The following is a 20603-nucleotide window of genomic DNA, read 5'->3' on the forward strand; positions in this document are numbered from 1 at the left end:
GTTTAAGAATTGGGATTTCATCCACATTGGAGAGTCAACAAAGTTTTAAAGTACACACTGCTAGATTTTGACTTTTGGTAGAAGCAATGAAGATGGAAAATACTGTTTTGATTCTATTGTTCTCTATTGATTATTGAAGTAATAACACTCAATCTCTTATTTGGCATTCAAGGCTTTCAGCTGTTCTGTATGACTTCTTGAATGTGCTTTATGCTTCAGCCAATTTTATGCTGCTTATTAGATGGGAAAATCCTTGTGCTTTCTTCCTCTGTTTGACTATTGAAATTTTACCATCTTCCAAAGAAGGGAAAGTTTAAATGCCTCCACAATGAAGGGTTCTTTCAGCTAGAGATGAACACCACTGAGCTCTTGTAATAATCTGTACTCCTTATGTGGCCATCATTGAGTATACTGAAATGTTTGCTTCCTAGTTAGGAGTGTTGGAGCCAGACAGTCATAGTTTAAATCCTAGCTGCATCATGTACTGTTCATGTGACTGGGGACAAGTTACTGAATCTTTCTGGACCAGTTTTTTCATGTTTTAAATAGGGGTAATGACACCTACATCACAGGATTAAAGTGAGAAGGAAATAAGATAATGATTGTAAAGCCCTTAGCTTTACAATGTTATGCAATACTATCATTATTGCAGTAAACTACATAGAAAGGAGTAATAAGAATAGAGTGCTAAAATAGCTTCTATATTAGACCATTTTTGCATTGCTATAAAGAAATACCCGAGACTGGATAATTTATAAAGAGGTTTAATTAATTTACGGTTCTGCAGACTGTTCAGAAAACATAACTCTGGCATCAGCTTCTGGGAAGACCTCAGGAAGCTTACAATCATGGCAGAAGATGAAGTGGGAGCAGGCACTTCACATAGCAAAAGCAGGAGCAAGAGTTGAGGTTGGGTGTGGGAGGGGGAAGTGCCACACATTTCTAAATGACCGGTTCTCATGAGAACTCACTGTTGTAAAGACAGCACCAAACCTTGAGGGATCTGCCCCCATGACCCAAACACTTCCCACCAGGCCCCACCTCCAGCCCTGGGGACTACAATTTAACATGATATTTGGGCAGGGACAAATATTCAAACTATATTGGTATCTGAAGATGGAAGCACAGCAAGAAGTAGGAGGTACTCAGTGGCAATAATGACATTTTAATAGAGAAAACAAATTTCCTTTTTTTAAAAAAAAAAAAAAAGAGATGGGGTTTTGCTTTGTTACCCAGGTTGGAGTGTGGTGGTGTGATCATAGCTCACTGTAACCTTGAACTCCTGGGCTCAAGAACCATTGCCCTGAGTAGCTGGGACTATAGGTATGTGCCACCATGCCTGGTTATTAAAAAATTTGGAGCAGGGTCTCGAAGTGTTGCCCAGGCTGGTCTTGAACTCCTGGCCTCAGGTGATTCTCCCACCTCAGTCTCCTGAGTCTCTGGGATTATAGGCACAAGCCACTGTGCCTGGCGAGAAAATAAATTTCTAGTAAATGTCACCTTATGCATTAGGAAGGCAGGGAAGAACCCAAAAAGTGTAGAGCATCAGCAGTTTCTCGTACTGTGTTTTAGGCTGATTGTCAGTATCACACACGTGATGTTTGGTCATTCTTGTGCTATTTCTGGTTTGAAATTCTTCTCCGTGACTCTTAGTAGTCATGGCTCACCATTGCTTGCTTCTATGTGATATGTGGCCTTGGTGGCCACACATTGGAATTTGAATAAATATATTCTTGTGCTAAAGGAAAGTTATTTGATAAATAATTGTTTTAATTTTTATACTTTTTAAGACTTTTATAAACATGTATGAACTAGACAAAGTTCCATAGTGGATCAAACTTCCTAAAATTTGCATAGGAAAATATGATCTCTGTATAGCCCTCATTTCCCCTTCCAGATAGTCCTTTGTAAGATTTGGGTATAGATTTATGCCACCTCCTCTGTCATGTAATCATATTTCCATTTCCTGTTATCTCTGTCTCCTACATGGTGAGTGCTGCCACTTTGCCCTCTTGCTGCCCATTGTTTTCTTGTGGAATTCTACTCAGGGCCATCCTCTCCTATAGTGAAGTGAATTTAAAGTTTTTCCTTTCTGTTTCTCTCTCTCAATTCTAGTCTCCTGATTTTGGTAAGGTTTGGGTGAGAGCAACTTAATTGTAAACCATTTACATTAAAGCTTTGTATTCCTTTGTGGCTATTCAACAGATGAGGCTTCTATTCTTAACTTTTTCTCATGTCTTAAGGTAATGCTTACCCATGTGTGGTCTGTGGATGACCCTCATCAGAATTTTCTGAGGGTGCTAGAAATTTTAATCATGGGCTGGGTCTAGGGTGGCATCCAAGGACTCTGCTTTTAAAGTAAGTACCCAAGGTGATGTTTATACTCCCAGAAAGTTTGAGAACCTCTGTTGTTGTGATTGGGTCCTGCTTTTAATGCTTTCTTCTCTTCCCCCAAACTTTATGGGGTTCATTTTTTCCATGGGTTTGCCGGAAGCAAAGATAGCAATCCCAACTACCTGTCACTTAAAGTAGAAGGGGCTACTGCTGATTTTTTTTTTTATCATTATTTTAAGTAAAACAAACCAAAAAAACCCCAACTACTGTTTTTTTTTTTTCTTTTTCTTTTTTCTCACAATTGCAAGATTTAAGAGTGAAAACAGAGCCCATACAATGGGAGGAGACCCAAGGGGGGTTGCCACCCCCGGCTCGAATACTTGGAGTTTATATCCCAATCATTGTCCCTCCGCCTGTGCTCTCAGGTGATATATGATTTGACTATTTTTTTTTTACCTCCTGCTTTAGCCTAATTTGTATTTTAGTGAGCCCTCTTTACTATCTGATTGGTTGGGTGTGAGCTGAATTACAAGCCCCGTGTTTAAAGGTGGGTGCGGTCACCTTCCCAGCTGGGCTTAGGAATTCTTAGTCAGCCTAGGAAATCCAGCTAGTCTTGTCTCTCAGTCTTGGCTTTCAACAGGAAAACTCAAGTGCTGTTGGGGAGGTTGGCCGATGACCACTCTTAACTGCTTCCTGCTGAATTGGGGCATAGTAGGGGTCGTGCAGTTCAGATTTCCTCGGGAGGGGTGCCTTCGATCTCATCAACATTGGAGCGTGGGCTAGTAGGCCGGTCCAGGGGTCCGCAGTAGATCTTAGTCATGGACTGCATCAGGGGCTCCATTTGAAGAACCATTTATAGTTTTACACCTTCGATTCTGGAAGAGACAAACTTAACAAGGAGGTTAAAGATACAGGGATTGAAATGTATGGCCTGCAGTGCAGGGGATTATTTCTTTGGCACACTTCACAGGCCCTGACTATCTGCTTGATAGTTTTTAAAAGGCCTGATCCAGTAAATAATGATTTGGCCATCTGATGGGTGCTATCAATGCCTAAATGAAAGGTTTGGTGAAGGGTTTTAAGTAATTTCCATTAGTTAGCTGCAGGCAAAAGTATTTTTCCTTCTTCAGTGGCTAGCCATCCTGAGGGGAGGAAACTTTTCCTCGTGAGGGTCCCCATTCTGTTTCTCCTGCCGAGTACTGCAGCTTGGTTTCCCGTAGGGGATTACTCCATACTAGGGGTCCTTCTATAAGCATTTCTAATGGAGGGTCCTGCCTTGCTGCTCTTTTGGCTTCAATATCCACTTGGCGGTTCACTTCTATTTCCCTTTCCTTTCCTTTCTGATGACCCTGGCAGCGTAAGACTGCCACCTCTTTAGGTTTCTGTACAGCCAATAATAATCTCCTAAAGGCTTCCTGATGTTTGATAGGTGTTCCCTCGGAAGTTAGGAATTCCCTTTCTCTCCATATTGCTGCGTGGGCATGGAGGACTAGGTAAGCATACCTAGAGTCTGTATATATATTTACCCTTTTTCCTTCTCCTAATTCTAGTGTATAATGGCCCCTCCTTTTGCTAGGATGTCTCTCCCTAACAAAGGAGTGGGGCTTTCAGGCATAATTAGAAAGGCATGTGAAAAGAGTAAAGTTCCCCAGTCACAGCTTAGTGGCTGGGAGAAGTATTTAGTGACTGCCTGTCATAGGACCCCTCAGATAATGACAGATCTGGAGGACAGTTGTCCAGGACAGGGAGAGTAAGTCTGAGAAGGCCACACCAGTGTCCAGGAGACAGTTAACCTCCTGGCCCTCAATGGTCAAGCATACCCGGGGCTCTGTGAGGGTGACGGCATGGGCTGGCGCTTACCCCGGGCACCCTCAGTCCTGCTGCTGGATCATCTGGTTAGTGGCTTCTGACTCAGAGATCCTTCATCCCCTGGGGCAGTGGGCCTTCTAGTGATTCCCTTGACATAAGGGGCATGGACGAGGGGGCAGTTTATTTCTATTCGGACAATCTTTTTTAAAGTGTCCTTGTAGGCCGCACTGGAAGCAAGCCCTATTAGGCATTCAACTTGCCCAGCCTGTCCGTGTTCCAGAGCCTCAAAGTCTGCTTACCTGAGGGCCATGATTAAAGCAGTGACCTTTTTCTTAACTTGTTTGTCCCTTTCCGCCTGCTCTTCCTGATCTCTATTACAAAAAACCCGAGGTTGCCAAGTTCAATAGGGTTTCTAAGTTTTGCTGCAGGCCTAAGGCGGACTTTTGAAGTTTTTTCTAATGTCTGCAACTGACTGAATAATAAACTTATCCTTTAAGATTAGTTGGCCTTCAATAGAGTCAGGTGACAGAGAGGTATGCTTCCTCAGTGCCTCCCTTAGTCTCTCCAGAAACGCGGTAGGATTTTCTTCCTTTCCCTGTGTTATAGTGGACATCATTGAATAATTTATAGGCTTCTTCCTAGTTTTCCTTAGTCCTTCTAGCACGCAAGTTAGTAAATGTCTGCGGCACCAATCTCCATGTTCTGATTCTGCGTCCCAGTGAGGGTCTACACTGGGAACTGCCTGCTGGCCTGTGGGGAATTGTTCTTTCCTCTGTTGTCATCCTATCATTGACCTGCCTGAGATACCAGAGATCGCCAAACTCTCAGGTTGCAGTTATGGTGGCACTTTTCTCATTTGGGGGTTAGTGTCTGATCTAGCAGTAACATTATATTTCTCCATGTCAGATCAAAGGATTGTCCTAACCCTTGTAAAACATCAATATAGCCATCAGGGTTATCTGATAATTTACCTAGGTCTATTTTAATTTGTCTCTCTCTCTCTCTGTCTTTCCTCTCCTTGACTTACTCAATTTGCTTTTATCCTGTTCTATTATGTTGTTGTAGACCCATAGTACTGGGTCATCAGTTCTAAGGCCCTGGCCAAGGAGCCAAGGCTTGGAGATTGTATTGCAGAGGGGTAAGCTGGGTAGAAATTGGGAGAGGAGAGCATCTTACACAATGGGAGAGCAATCCTCCTAGCCATTTACAAACTTGGGGCCCTGGCAAGTTGGTGGGGAATGGGTCCCACATAACTGTCGAGAGCTGTATGCCTAAATTGGGAGGGACACGAGGGACAAGACTCCCTGGGTTCATAGCCTAGATGCCTAAGGACACAACATAGAGCTTCATTAGATCCCTTTGGAGATACAACTTGCTCTAATACGTGGGAGAGGAAATGAAGGTCTGAACCATTAGTATCTAGGAGGCAGGGATTGGAGGAAGTAGATTCAGAGGTAAGGAGAATTTTGGGGCTACACTTTCTAGAAAGTCATGGTCAGGACCCAGGAGGTATGGGTCAGAAGGAAAGGTAGGGTGCACGCATGGGCGACTGTTGAGTAGAGACTTCTGGCTGTGCTGTGATCTCAACTGGCTAACGCCGGGAGTTCGGGATGACAGCTTTCTGCCTCTAGTTGGCCCTTGGCTTCCCCAGGAAAATTGAAAGTGGAAGCTGGTTCCAGGCAGATCAATGCTCCCAACCCAGAAGGGTTGGGGGTTATTAGAAAGCCTTTTCCCAGACAGCCTCACACCTGAGTCTTAAGTCTGGCAGCCACGCTAATCTTTTTTTTAACTGGCCGACAGGTACCCCGTATTTTCCTCTGATTCTAAGGAAGGATAGGATAGAATAGCAAGGGAAAGTGGTCCAATATTACTCACCACTTTGGAGAGTCCCTTCGTGGTTGCCAAAATGTTACCAGGGTGTCCTTGCTCCTAGAGCTCCCAAGATGTTGGCGGGCCACTTCCAAGATGGCGGCAAGCCTCTTGTTCTCTGACCTGGGGTTCTTGGCCTCACGGATTCCAAGGAATGGAATCTTGGGCCATGCAGTGAGTGTTATAGCTCTATTAGAAGCCGTGGGTCATGGAGGAGAACCGTGGAACCCAGCGACTAGTGTTTAGCTCGATTAGGATGAACCCGGGCACTTAGCTGTGCAGGAACAATGGCAAGCTCGATCAGGAGTGGCAATAGGTGCCTTGCTGGATCAGGAGCACAGTGGACACCCTGCTGGATCTGGAGGGGTGGAAGTCAGCGTCAGCGGTGGGTCTGCGATGGCGGCAAACAGCAGTGGTGGATGGCAAGTGAAAGCACAGCTGGAGCCATAACAAACACAGACCAGAAGAGTATGCAGTTGCAAGATTTAATAGAGTGAAAACAGAGCTCCCATACAATGGGAGGGGACCCAAAGGGGGTTGCCCAACAATTACGGTTTACAACAAGAATACTGTGTAAATCAAGCCGGTATGGATTTCAGTCTTGGTATTTTTAGGTTCATGCCAAGGGTATTGTTGGTCTGTCCCCAAAGGACAGCTGGGGAAGGGAACTTAGGCTTGGTTTCAATGCTAAAATAGCATGTAGATTTTTGGAGACATTTGTATTTTCTTTGTCTGTGTTCAGTTTTGTAGTTTCTACAGAAATGCAAGGCTCTACCAGAAATGGCTTTGGTCACTTATGGGTTGGTCAGTATAATAAGCTTGTGATACAATTCCTTTTTTAATTACTAACAAGCATGGAGTGAGCAATGAGAGTGAATTGGCATTTTCCCACTTGGTGGTAGAGAAAGTCTGGGGTTGTTTGCCAAAATTGTCATATTGCTTAGATTACAAGTGGACAGTGAAGGGAAAAATCATGAAATTTAAAGTACAGTCCAGGGAACACAAGAGTCCAAGTGAAGGACATATCCTTTTCTCTTTGTCCTTTGCTATGACAACCTCCTGATGCAGATTTGGATTGTTTTCCTCATTACATAGACCAACACCTGAGGGTAAAGGGTAGGATGGTTGTTTCTTTCCAGGCTTTCAGAATGGCAGGTACCAAGCTTGTGTGAGTGGATATGTGGGTACACACCTGCCCTTACCACAAAATATTTGTAACGTATACTACTAAATGTATGAATGACTAATAGTGTATATTTCCATTTTCAAATGCATCATTCAAACAGTAACGAGTTTCTAATTGGTAGATTATGGTGTAGTGTGTGAGAGAAGTGTGGGAGTAAAGAATGGCACCCCAAGAACCTGAAGTGATTAGTGACTGCCCAGAGTATTCTGTCAATGTGTGGTAAAGCTGGCCTTGCCTTATTTGCCCTTCTTGCCCCCCGCCCCTTTCCTGTGCCTCTGTTTAGAATTTTTCCCCTTTATACCTGTATATTACTTTTTCTTTCACTCATTTATTCATGATAAATGTAGTAGGAATTGGACCTTTGGGACGTAGTTTTTGAGCCTTGAATTCAAGTTTTAAAGGTTTCTTTCTTTTCTTTTTTTTTGAGACAGGACCTCACTCTGTCACGCAGGCTGGAGTGCAGTGGCAATCATGGCTCACTGCAACCTTGAACTCTTGAGCTCAAGGGATCCTTCTGCCTTGGCCTTGTAGTAGCTGGGATTACAGGCTTGCACCACCACACCTGGCTTTTATTTTATTTTATTTTTGAGAATTGGGAGTCCCACTGTATTGCCCAGGCTTATTTTGAACTTCAAGGCTCAAGTTATCCTCCCACCTTGGCCTCCCAAAGTGGTGGGATTACAGGTCATTGTCCTTGGCCATAAAAAGTTTTTTAGAGCGCTAGTTTCTTGTGGACTATAAAAAGTTGACTGTAGGTAGTTAAATGTATATTTGGTTTACCATATAGTTGAAGCTGTTTAATTCATAATGGAATTCTATCATTCAAAAAAATTTGTAGCTATTGCTAAGAAGCCCAATAGATTTTATAATAAACCATCATGAAAGTTCTGCGTATATATGGAAGAAAGAATTATTTTCTCAGAACAGAGAGAAACTGCACTGAGATTCAAAGGCTGAGCAGCATATTTGCCTCAGGTTCAGAGAGTTGTGGTAACGTACATTTTTAATATATGGTATTTGTGTGAGGCCTCTAATTTTCCTCCATCTCTGATTACTAATGTCATCTGCCTATCCCATGGGTGCCTGTGAAGGATCTTGTGTGTGTGTGTGTGTGTGTGTGTATAATGTATATAATATACATATATGATGAATGTATTATAAATAATATATCTGGATATATTATATATAATATTTTGTGTTTTGTGAAATATGCAGTGTTATTTAGTGTGTATATTTTTAATTCCCTTAAATGCTGTTTTACTATGGATTTTATTGTTTCTCCTTTGTGTTTACCACTGTTTTAAACATTTCATCATGTTTCTATATGCATATCTATTCAACTTACTGCTTTTGATTGCTGCATTAATATTTGATGGAATGCATTTTCCACATTACTTATCTGCTTCTTAGTGATGCCTCCAGCTACTCTTACAAACAATGCTCCAGGGACTATATCAAATGTGTTCCCTTATGGAATTGTATATGGATTTTCTATGCAATATATACGCAGGAATTGTATAGTTGGGTCATAGAATTGGCATTACCTATGAAAGCTTAGTATATGATTGCTCTGTGGAGTGGCTTACCAGTATGCATGTGGGTTCCTTTTCTTCATGTTCTTGTTAACAGCTTTGTGTGTTCTCAAATCTCATATTTAAGCCACTTTGCATTATCACACTGCTAAGAATTATCACATTGATTAATAACTTATTATATCACAGGGTCACATTTTTATTCTGGCAACTAGAGCTGAAAAACTTACAATGGGGATATTGAGGGAAGATTGAAATTCTTGTTGAAGTTTAAAGTATTGCATGATAATGTGCAAGAAGGCTCACTGTCTAGAGGACACAGATTATACCTTGTTGACCCATCTAGAAACATGATCTTATCAGAGTCCTCGAGTTGATTACATTTAGGTAGTCTGACTGCCCTCACCAGTTACCAAAGTTAATTAACAAGCCAATAAACTAATTCATGATGAAAAGTAAAATTATAGATCCTTTTGGCCATTTCACTTGTCCTTTTTTTTTTCTCTCTAGGAAATCACAATATTATCAGATGAAGGTAGCTTTGTGAGTTTTATATCAGGGCAAGAGGAAATATTGATCTGAAGAGTGAAGCATCTTTTATTAGAATTTTGATTATTGGAATTTTATCAGAAAAACTTTTTAAAAAAGTTATTAGATAGCTGAACTTTTACAGTTGTTAACCCAGAATGAAAGTAGCCAAAATCGTTTTTTCCTTTTCCTTATTTTCTAGTGAAAAATCTTATGATTATTATGATTAGAAATAGCAATGTAGAAACCATGCATATGTATCAGGATGCTTGCAGTTTATTACTAGTAGAGGAATAGTAATGTGACAACGTCTGTAAACAGAGACTTTAAAGTGAAAATTTCCCATTTTAAGAATAAAGAAACTCTTTATGGTTTTTATAATAGTAAGGCTAAATCTAAATATTTCACCTAAAGATTGTATAATAACAGCCCTGGAAAATGCAAAATACTGAATATGTACATCATGTACATATCATGGGAGAATACTGCCACCTTGTGCATATAGGATGCTATTTTATGCCTCCATTTTCTTTTGTTACACCAGCTAATACTGTGCTTTTTCAGTTTGGTACTGTGGTTAGATGTGTAAATGTGTAAAACATTTATTTTTTTATGCAGTAAAATCAATCCAACTATTCTTTCGGCAGGAGGAGGGTTTTTTTTTTTTAATTTTTTTTTTTTTTGAGACGGAGTCTTATTCTGTCACCCAGGCTGGAGTGCGGTGGTGTGATCTCGGCTCACTGCCACCTCCGCCTCCCAGGTTCAAGCGATTCTCCTGCCTCAGCCTCCTGAGCACCTGGGACTACAGGCACGTGCCACCACACCCAGCTAATTTTTTTTTTTTTTTTAATTTGTAGTAGAGATGGGGTTTCACTATATTAGCCAGGATGGTCTTGATCTCCTGACCTTGTGATCTGCCCACCTCGGCCTCCCAGAGTGCTAGGATTACAGGCATGAGCCACTGTGTCCGGCCCGGTCTTGTTTTTTGAAAGATGTTAAATTTGGTGTAGTTAGCTCTAAGAACTGGAATGTCTGAGAGATCATACTGATTAATTGACCTCTGGGGTTAGTTGAGAATTGGATTCCTTTATTTGAATCTTATGGAAAGTTGGTGATTCTTTAATCATTCTTCATTTTAGTGCTTGCAGTACTTTGGGGTTATTCTGAATGGCAGAATTCATTACACTATCGGAGGTATAGGGAATTTGGCTTCTGACACAAACATATCCCTTGATTTTTAAATGTTTTCCTTTAGCTGAAGTGCAGAAGAATTACTAGAACACAGGGTGAGCATCCTTAATTTGAAAATCTAAAATCCAGAATGTTCCAACATTGGAAACTTTTTGAACACTGTCATGAGATAGTGATTCCTTTGCTTCCTGATAGTTCAGTGTATACAAACTCTGTTTCATGCACAAAACCATTAAAAATATTGTATAAAATTACGTTCAGGCTATGTGATAAGATGTATATGAAACATAAATAAATTTTATGTTTAGACTTGGGTCCCATCCCCAAGAAATCTCATTGTGTATATGTAAATATTCCAGAATCTGAAAAATATCTGAAATCTGAAACACTTCTGGTCCCAAGCATTTTGGATAAAGGATACTCAACCTATAATAACATGTAATAGTTTCTTGAAACACTATTGATGTAAATAAAAAAATGAGTTCTTTCAAATATTCTGGTTATCTGACAGCCTGACTTAGATGGGTTTCAGATATTATTGCCTCTCTGAAGATGAAGAATTATGAGACTGGAAGTCAGCCTTTGGATACTCACAACTAACTTAGCTGTGTGACCAGGGATGCTTCTCTGGGCAGTTTCTTTATCTGAAAAATGAGCAATTGAACTTGATGGGTTCTGAGGATCTTTTTAGTTTTCAAATTCTGTGACTATGTAAAGTTTTACTCTAATTTTAAAATGTTATGCTGTAATACCGTTCAAAATACTTATTATACTCTTATGTATAAGAAGTTATTTAAAAATTTAATCATATAGTTATATTTAACTATCAGAATATATACTAGTAATTTGGTGGGGAGGGGGTTGGAATATGTATACATAAAAGTTTAAAACTAGAAGCCTGGGAAATTTTCCTGTTTTTTATTTAACACCTGCGGTACTTGAAGATATCAGAAGATTGGTTTGGGGGTAATCTAGATTTTAATTGTATATGATTTATGCATAATCCTATTTTGGGTATAAATGCATTCCAAATGCCTACATTCAACTTCTGAGAAGACTCCAAAAGTTGATATAAATATGGTAAAGTCCATTTCATAAGCCCAATTTTATGACTGGGATGAAAAGAGAGAAAAAGGTACCTACAGCTGAAAATTTGGAAGTTCTTTAGAATATTACCCAACTTGAAAATTTAAGGCCAAAGACTCTTCAGGATGTAAATCCCTTCATTTTATAGTGTATAACAGCAGATCTTTCCTGCTCATCTTGATTCGTTTCCTCATGAAGTGCTAAGAATTAACCCATGTGGCCAAGTTTAGCTTTTTACTTTGGGGCCATCTGGGGATAATTTTTTAAATTCTAGGGATAATTTTAAGGAAAATGATTTTCGTTGTTAAGCTACATAAACATGCCAAATTCAGCCTCTGTACTGAAATGATTTCCCTGTGCCTTGCCTTGAGATTTTTGCATTTATTTTGTGTAATACCAAATTACTATTTTGTAGAGAACAGAATTATAATAAATGTTGAAATTCACTAATAAAATGCAGTCACATAAAATCTATGCACATTATAAGCCATTAAAGATGTTAATGTATTAAAATATACATTTATCCTTCTGATTATTGAAATATAATAAGAAAATACTAAGTAAATTATACTTCATAAAAGTGAAGATAATTTAATCATGAAAAAAAGCGAAGTGGAAAATATCCTAATCTGTTTTTAGAATGTGAAAATCTTATGGTTCAATCGCAAGTTTTGGCACCAAAAAAAAAAAAAAAGTAAAATCTTAAGAAAATGAGTGTGTCACTGGTAACATTAGTCGTGATGTTTTTCCATAGATATTTTTCCAAAAGCTCCGTTCCAAAATCTCTCTCTGCAATGAGGTAGGAATGTTATGGGATTAGAAAAAATATTTGGTGTTAGTGTATAACTAATCTACAAATCCAGTCTCTGGATTGATACTCTTCAGATATTTTGAAGTTTTTGTAGAAGGACTGTAGCTTTTACTAATAGCAAATCATAGTTGTAAACAGAGCATTCCTAGTTTCTTTGTCTTAATTTTATGTATAGATGGAGATTTCAGCTCATAATTAATTACCTGTATCTGGCTCAGTTGTATTATGTTCATGTTCATTTGTTTGAAAAGCCTTTGAACTAGAACAAGAATTATGATTGTAATAAAAAAACTTGCTTGTCAGTTGTTATTTTCTTCTTTCTTGAGAATTACAGAGAATAAGAGGAACACTTCCTAATGAGTGCATCTTTGTTTATTTTGAAATTTTAATGCAGCAAATAACTTTCAAGATGGAAAAGGGTTTTTAAGTTATTTGCACCATAAAACTGCATAGTTGAATTTGTGGTAAGAAGACTCACCACCAATTTATTTCAGTAGCCAAGATCAAACTAGGATACTATGCCAAACACAAAACATGTGATAAAAAGTGATGCAGTACTTCAGCATGATTGCTTATTATGTTTTGTACAGGTCCAGACCTATCCTTACATGATGTGCAAAATTGAATGATTCAGCCATTGATTTTGATAAATAAGGATTTTTACAACTATGAAATATTGGTGTTTTGGAAATTAAAAATAGCATGTTATGAAATATTGGTATTTTGGAAATTAAAAATAGCATGTTATTTTGGAATATTGAAAGTGAGTATAGCCATTAACTGTTACAATATGTAGGTCAAGGTAGAGATTGGTAGCTATATGGAATTTGAAGAATTTAGAATGTAAACCCAGCACTGAGATTTTTAATCTACTTTATTGTGTCTACTACTAGTCAGTCTACTTGGTAAATTGGTCTTTTTTTAAAAATCGTAGCAGAAGATTAATAATTATGATTTTTTTCTCATATGTGTAAAACTTTGTTTCCTTAGTTTTAATTGCAAAACTTTTTAGGTCATTCTACAATGTAAACCCAATAACATGTACAAAATGAGACATTTATATTTTAAGCATATCTTCTTCCTTTTTGCAACTTTGTATTTCTTCCTTTGAATGCATTAAATTTATTGGTTGTAGCCCTCTGTGAAGCAGGTGCTGCTCATCAGAGTGATTCTATATTCAGAAATATTAGTATATGGACATTTTAATGTGTGCTAATTTTATTTAACCTTATACAATATTAGTGGGCATAAGGTATTTTAGATGATTGTGAGTTAATAATGATATACTGTACAGTTTTAAGATGTTTAGCATTGGTCTCATTTATATATTTTTTCTTCTCACTAGGCAAGAAGTTATGAAATGGAATGGATGGGGATATAATGATTCTAAATTCATCTTCAATAAGAAGGGCCAAATTGAATTGACTGGGAAAAGGTAACTCTGGTTTATTTCTTCTTTTGTTCCTCCTTGAATTCTTTCTTTCTATGAAAAATTTTAAACATACATGAAAATATAATGATTTCTCCTTGAGTTTAAACATTATCAACATTTTGTCATAACTGCTTTTTTTCTCCTGGTAATATTTCAAATTCTGATGTTGTCATGTCACCTCTAAATATATGTATATGTGTGTGTGTGTATATGTATATTATATGTCTTAAAAAATAAGGACCTAATATAATCAATTATATAATATTATATATCCAAAATAGCAAAAATTTTTAATCTAGTTATCCAGTTCATATTCACATTCTCCAGTTGTCTCACAAACATCTTTTATAGGTAGTTTATTTGTGTCAGGATCCAAATCATGTTTATAAGCCACCCACCACCCAATTCCCATGCCATTCAGTTTTTTGAAAGTAGCTTCATATTTAAATCTGGTAATTTACAAGGAGTGTGGGTTATTATGAAAGGTGAATGATTTTAGGTCTGTGCGAATATAAATAGTATTTAAAAAAATTAGCTTCTGAGATAAATTAGGAAACAAGTGATAGGGAAAGATCAGTCATTTTTGTGATAGCTTTCCTATGTCTTAAATGTGGTTATTTGTTGATAAGAATTACAAAGTATATTTGTTCAATCATACCTCAGTAAAACTGGAAAAATATTAAAAAGAATTCTAAAGGATATTTGTGTTATTCCTGTTTGTTCTAGATATGGTCAGAATTGTAAAATGAGTTCTTTGTTGGTTTTAAGCAATACTGCCCTTGCCAAAGCTCTGTTTTTGGTTTGTCTGTTGAATTTTGATACAACATTTGAAAGGGCAATGACTACAAATATGCAATACTTGAATGCTGGAACCAAAAATAAAAAGAAATTGAGACTAAGTAAAAAATTGGATCAGATATATTATAAGTCTATTCCAGTATTGTACCCTGATTTAATATCTATTGGACATTACTATACTTAAGTTAATGTTTTTAAAACATGTGCTATATCAGTATATTAAAATGTCAGCAAAGTAAGTTTCATTCCTTTGGAGAAGTTATTTATTTCCTTTTCATTGCAATGTATTAATAATTTTTCTGTTTTTCTGACTTACTAATATTTTGTACCTAAAATAAAACCTCAGGAATAGTAATTTGAAAGTAATTTTAATGAAGGTATGAAGATGTACATTTGACTTTTTTTTTAATTAGGAAAATAAATATTATCTGTGTTCTCATTCCCATCCTTAAGTGTGACTGGGTAGCAAGCAATGGAGGCTTAGTTGAGAAATTGTGTAATTCAGGTAGAAGGGATTTCTGGTTAATATCAGATTTACCAGTGTTCTAAATGTTGAATCTTTTATGTTTTATTTAAATAGAATAATGTCTAATACAGTGGAAACATCGATGTAGAGATTGGCTTTTCAAAATCTTCTGAAGGAGTAAAAATTAATCTTCTGAACTTAGAAAACCAAATTTCTCTCTTCTCGGACACTGTCCTCATTTCTCCTTCTCTTTTTCTCGCTTTGTGTTTGGACCTTGAAGGTATACAGCATTTCTGTTTTATGGAACAGGGTAGATAGTCACTTGTATTTCAGTGAAGTCTTCTGTACAGTACTGTAGGCCATGTAATGGTTTATATGAGAAGGTGTGTGTGTATGTGTGTGTGTGTGAAATGAATGACTAGTCGTAAAACATCACAGGTAACTATACCTTAGTGGGTCCCATGGGTTCAGGATCTCGTTCTTATTTTGGGTGTTCTGGCACTTGATTTGTCAGTTTCCTGGAAGAGATGAGGCTGTAGGGGTCTGACACACATGCCACACTTCTAAGAGGCTGATTTAAAGAACCTCAGTGTATTCATTTATGGTTAGATTATTCCTTTTTCAGGGTATGGAATACTTGTTAGTGCCCTTTCTGATGTTAGGGTATCTAGAGAACAACATTTGCAACTTAGATATTCTTTGGAGAGCATACATTCAGAACAAAGGAGATTTGATGGTCTTGATAGAGATTTTTATATAGGCTGTAATAGAACCAGAGAATTTATCTGTTGGTTTTAATGGGTTGCTACCACTCCTACCAGAATGCATTCCTTAAAGGCCTCATTTCTTTGCATTGTTGACTCCTAAGTCAGAGTCCAGTGGGGGAGAGGGAGAATAAGGGTGCATCTGACTGGAAGAGCCTGCAAGGGAGACCAGGAAAGTGAATATCTGGCAAATTTGCATTAGTGGAGGGTAGCTTTTGCCTTCCTTCAAGACTTACACAAAGGATAATTCCCCAAATGTATAAATGGGATTTAGGTGCTCTGAGATTAAATATATACCAAACAAACAATAACTAAAATGAAATAACAAAACAAAATTCAATTCCCATTCTGGTGGGAAGCACCAGTACCTTGTCACAGGATAATAAACTGGGTTGAATTGAATCATAACTTTCTCTATATCTAGCCTGTTTTCCTAAGAATAATTAGTGAATGAGTAGGTTTCTCTGATTTTTATCAGAAAACATTTACAAACACTCTTAAGATAATAATATCTACTATTTATTGAGTGCCTACTGAGTTATCGTACAATAACCCTATCAGATGGGTAGAGTTATCTTCTTAAAAATAACGAGAATGAGGAAAGTTAAGTAGCTTACCTGAAGTCACCTGCTCAGTGGTAAATTGAGATTAAACAACAGGTGTTTTTTTAAACTTCATTCTTCTGCAGTTTCTATTATACTGTGCTTCTGAGTTACTTCTGCAGATAACTAAACTCATCCACTGTACTGATCTTGTTCTGTCTCCAAACCCTGGGAGCACTACACTCTGTATACCAGCATGATAGAATTAGTCATATTATAAAAGATTATCTTGTGTCAAAAATTCCTATTGTTACTGTGAAAGGCAAAGGGGAGAAGCGTAAGAAGATTGTGATATTCCTGAAAGAGAAAATGGAATTCATGACTACAAAGGCTGAGTACAAGAAAACACTGTTTGGCTGAACAGTATTAATTCACTCTTATTTATTAATAATATTAGATGGTAAGGACAATTTTTGAAATTTTTTGTAGAGACTTTCTATTCTGGCAGTGAGGTAGACTGAAATAATTCAGGCCCCTCACCTTCTATAACCACATAGAAAAGTTGGATAAAATATCAGAAGAAAGAAATATAACAGAGCTGGAAAGAAAGAAAGGGAAATCCCAGGTGCCAGAAACTAATGTGATTATCAGTGAAAATTGATGAGGTGTGGGATTCTCCTATTTCTGCTCCAAAGAACATTGAAAAGGTAGATTTTTATACGGAAATGTAGTTGGTTGTCTGTATTTTGCGGGAGGGCGACTTTGACATTTCAAACCCAGGCATTACGTTGTAAGCAATTATTAGAAACTATTATAGAATAACAGCTTTTCCCCTATGTTAGGAGAAGAGTCTGAAATGTTTTTTCTGAGCAGTCTATCTTCTGAACAGATTTATAATTTATCAGTTTATAAATCTCTAGATTTGTAACTTACCACTCTTATTCCTTCTAAGTATGAGTGAATTTAGTCCTCCTGGGTTTAAGCAGCATAAGGCAATACTCTGGAGCCAATTCTAGAGATTTTTTTTTTTTCCTTCAGCTTTTAAGTTCTGGGGTACATGTGCAGGATATGCAGGTTTGTTACATAGCTAAACGTGTGCCATGGTGGTTTGCTGCACAGATCAACCCATTCCCTTGGTTATTAGGTTATTAAGGCCACTATCCATTAGCTGTTTTTCCTGATGCTCTCCCTCCTTCCACCGCTCCCCTTGATGGGCCCCAGTGTATGTTGTTCCCCTCCCTGTGTTCATGTGTTCTCATTGTTCAGCTCCCACTTATAAGTGAGAACATGCGGTGTTTGGTTTTCTGTTCCTGTGTTAGTTTGCTGAGGATAATGGCTTCCAGCTCTATCCATGTCCCTGCAAAGGACATGATTGTGTTCCTTTCTATGGCTGCATAGTATTCCATGGTGTATATGTACCATATTTTCTTTATCCAGTCAATCATTGATGGGTATTTGGGTTGATTCCATGTGTTTGCTATTGTGAATCGTGCTGCAATGAACATATGTATGCACGCATGTATCTTTATAATAGAATGATTTATATTCCTTTGTGTATTTACCCAGTAAGGGGATTGCTGGGTCAAATGGTATTTCTGCCTCTAGATCTTTGAGGAATCACCACACTGTCTTCCACAGTGGTTGAACTAATTTACACTCCACCAGTGTAAAAACATTCCTTTATCTCTGCAACCTCACCGGCATCTGTTGTTTCTGGACTTTTTAATAATCGCCATTCTGATGTGAGGTGGTATCTCATTGTGGTTTTGATGTGCGTTTCTCTAATGATGAGTGATACTGAGCTTTTCTTCATGTTTTTTGGCTGCGTGAATGTCTTCTTTTGAGAAGTGTCTGTTCATGTCCTTTGCCCACTTTTTAATGGGGTTGGTTTTTTCTTGTAAATTTAAGTTCCTTGTAGACTCTGGATATTAGATCTTTGTCAGATGCTCCAACTGCAAAAATTTTCTCACATTCTGTAGGTTGTCTCTTCACTCTGATGATAGTTTATTTTGCTGTGCAGAAGCTCTTTAGTTTAATTAGATCTCATTTGTCAATTTTGGCTTTTGTTGCAATTGCTTTTGGCGTTTTTGTCGTGAAATCTTTGCCCATGCCTATGTTCTGAATGGTATTGCCTAGATTTTTTTCTGGGGTTTTTATAGTTTTGGGTTTTACTTTTAAGTCTTTAGTCCATCTTGAGTTAATTTTTGTGTAAGATATAAGGAAGGGAGTTTCAATTTTCTGCATATGGCTACGCAGTTCTCCCAGCACCATTTATTAAATAGGGAATCCTGGCCGGGCACAGTGGCTCACACCTGTAATCCCAGCACTTTGGGAGGCTGAGGTGGGTGGATCACCTGAGGTCAGGAGTTTGAGACCAGCCTGACCAACATGGAGAAACCCTGTCTCTACCAAAAATACAAAAATTAGCTGGGCATGGTGGCGCATGCTTATAATCCCAGCTACTCGGGAGGCTGAGGCAGGAGACTCGCTTGAACCCGGGAGGCGGAGGTTGCGGTGAGCCAAGATCATACCATTGCACTCCAGCCTGGGCAACAAGAGTGAAACTCTGCCTAAAAAAAAAAAAAAAAAAAAAAAAAGGGAAATCCTTTCCCCATTGCTTGTTTTTGTCAGGTTTGTTGAAGATCAGATGGTTGTAGGTGTGCAATCTTATTTCTGGGATCTCTATGCTGTTCCATTGGTCTATGTGTCTATTTTTGTGCCAGTACCATGATGTTTTGGTTACTGTAGGCTTGTAGTATAGTTGGAACTTGGGTAGTGTGATGCCTCCAGCTTTGTTCTTTTTGTGTAGGATTGTCTTGGCTATACAGGCTCTTTTTTGATTCCATATGAATTTTAAAATAGTTTTTTCTAGTTCTATGAAGAATGTCAATGGTAGTTTAATGGGAATAGCATTGAATCTATAAATTACTTTGGGTAGTATGGCCATTTTCACAATATTGATTCTTCCTATCCATGAACATAGAATGTTTTTCCATTTGTTTGTGTCTTCTCTGAGTTCCGTGAGCAGTGATTTGTAGTTGTCCTTGAAGAGGTCCTTCATTTCCCTTGTTAGATGTATTCATAGGTGTTTTATTCTCTTTGTAGCAATTGTGAATGGGAGTTCATTCATGATTTGGCTCTCTTCTTGCCTGTTGTTGGTCTATAGGAATGCTCGTGATTTTTGCACATTGATTTTGTATCCTGAGACTTTGCTGAAGTTGCTTATCCGCTTCAGAAGCTTTTGGGCTGAGATGATGGGGTTTTCTAGATACAGGATCATGTCATCTGCAAACAGAAACAGTTTGACTTCCTCTCTTCCTATTTGAATTTTCTTTATTTCTTTCTCTTGCCTGGTTGCCCTGGCCAGAACTTCCAATACTATGTTGAAAGTAGTGGTGGAGAAAGCATCCTTGTCTTGTGCTGGTTTTCGAGGAGAATGCTTCCAGCTTTTGCTCATTCAGGTATAATATTGACTGTGAGTTTGTTATATATGGCTCTTATTATTTTGAGATATGGTCCTTCAATCCTTACTTTATTGAATTTTTAACATGAAGAGACGCTGAATTTTATCTAAGGCCTTTTCTGTGTCCATTGAGATAATCATGTGGTTTTTGTCTTTAGTTCTGTTTATGTGATAAATTACATTTATTGATTTGCATATGTTGAACCAACCTTGATTGTGGTGGATAGGCTTTTTGATGTATTGCTGGGTTCAGTTTGCCAGTATTTTATTGAGGATTTTTGCATTGATGTTCATCAGCGATATTGGCCTGAAGTTTTCTTTTTTGTTGTTGTGTCTCTGCCAGGTTTTGGTATCAAGATGATGCTGATCTCATAAAAGGAGTTAGGTAGCAGTCCCTCCTTTTCAATTTAGTTTCAGTAGAAATGGTACCAGCTCTTCTTTGTACCTCTAGTAGAATTCAGCTGTAAATCTTTCTGGCTCTTTTTGGTTGGCAGGCTATTACTGTCTCATTTTCAGAACTCATTACTGGTCTATTCAGGGATTCAGGTTCTTCCTGGTTCAATCTTGGGAGGGTGTATATGTCCAGGAACTTATCCACCTTTTTTCTAGATTTTCTAGTTCATGTACATAGAGGTGTTTATAGTATTCTTTGATGATTGTTTATATTTCTGTAGTGTCAGTGGTGGTATCCCCCTTATCATTTTTGATGGTGTCTGATTCTTCTCTCTTTTCTTCTTTATTAGTCTAGCTAGCAGTCTACCTATTTATTTTTTCAAAAAACCAGCTCCTGGA

General features: G+C 38.0%; 1 protein-coding gene across 2 annotated transcripts in view; it reads left to right on the forward strand.

Moving 5' to 3' along the window:
* Positions 1–20603, forward strand: part of AGPS (alkylglycerone phosphate synthase) — a 157678-nt gene that overhangs the window by 20627 nt on the left and 116448 nt on the right. For both annotated transcript variants that reach the window (XM_054478101.2, XM_054478102.2), the window contains exon 2: positions 13692–13781. In XM_054478101.2, coding sequence (XP_054334076.2) covers positions 13692–13781 — 90 coding nt within the window. The remainder of the gene's footprint in view (positions 1–13691; positions 13782–20603) is intronic.

This window comes from Pongo pygmaeus, chromosome 11 (genome assembly GCF_028885625.2).
Source record: "Pongo pygmaeus isolate AG05252 chromosome 11, NHGRI_mPonPyg2-v2.0_pri, whole genome shotgun sequence".
NCBI lineage: Eukaryota > Metazoa > Chordata > Mammalia > Primates > Hominidae > Pongo > Pongo pygmaeus.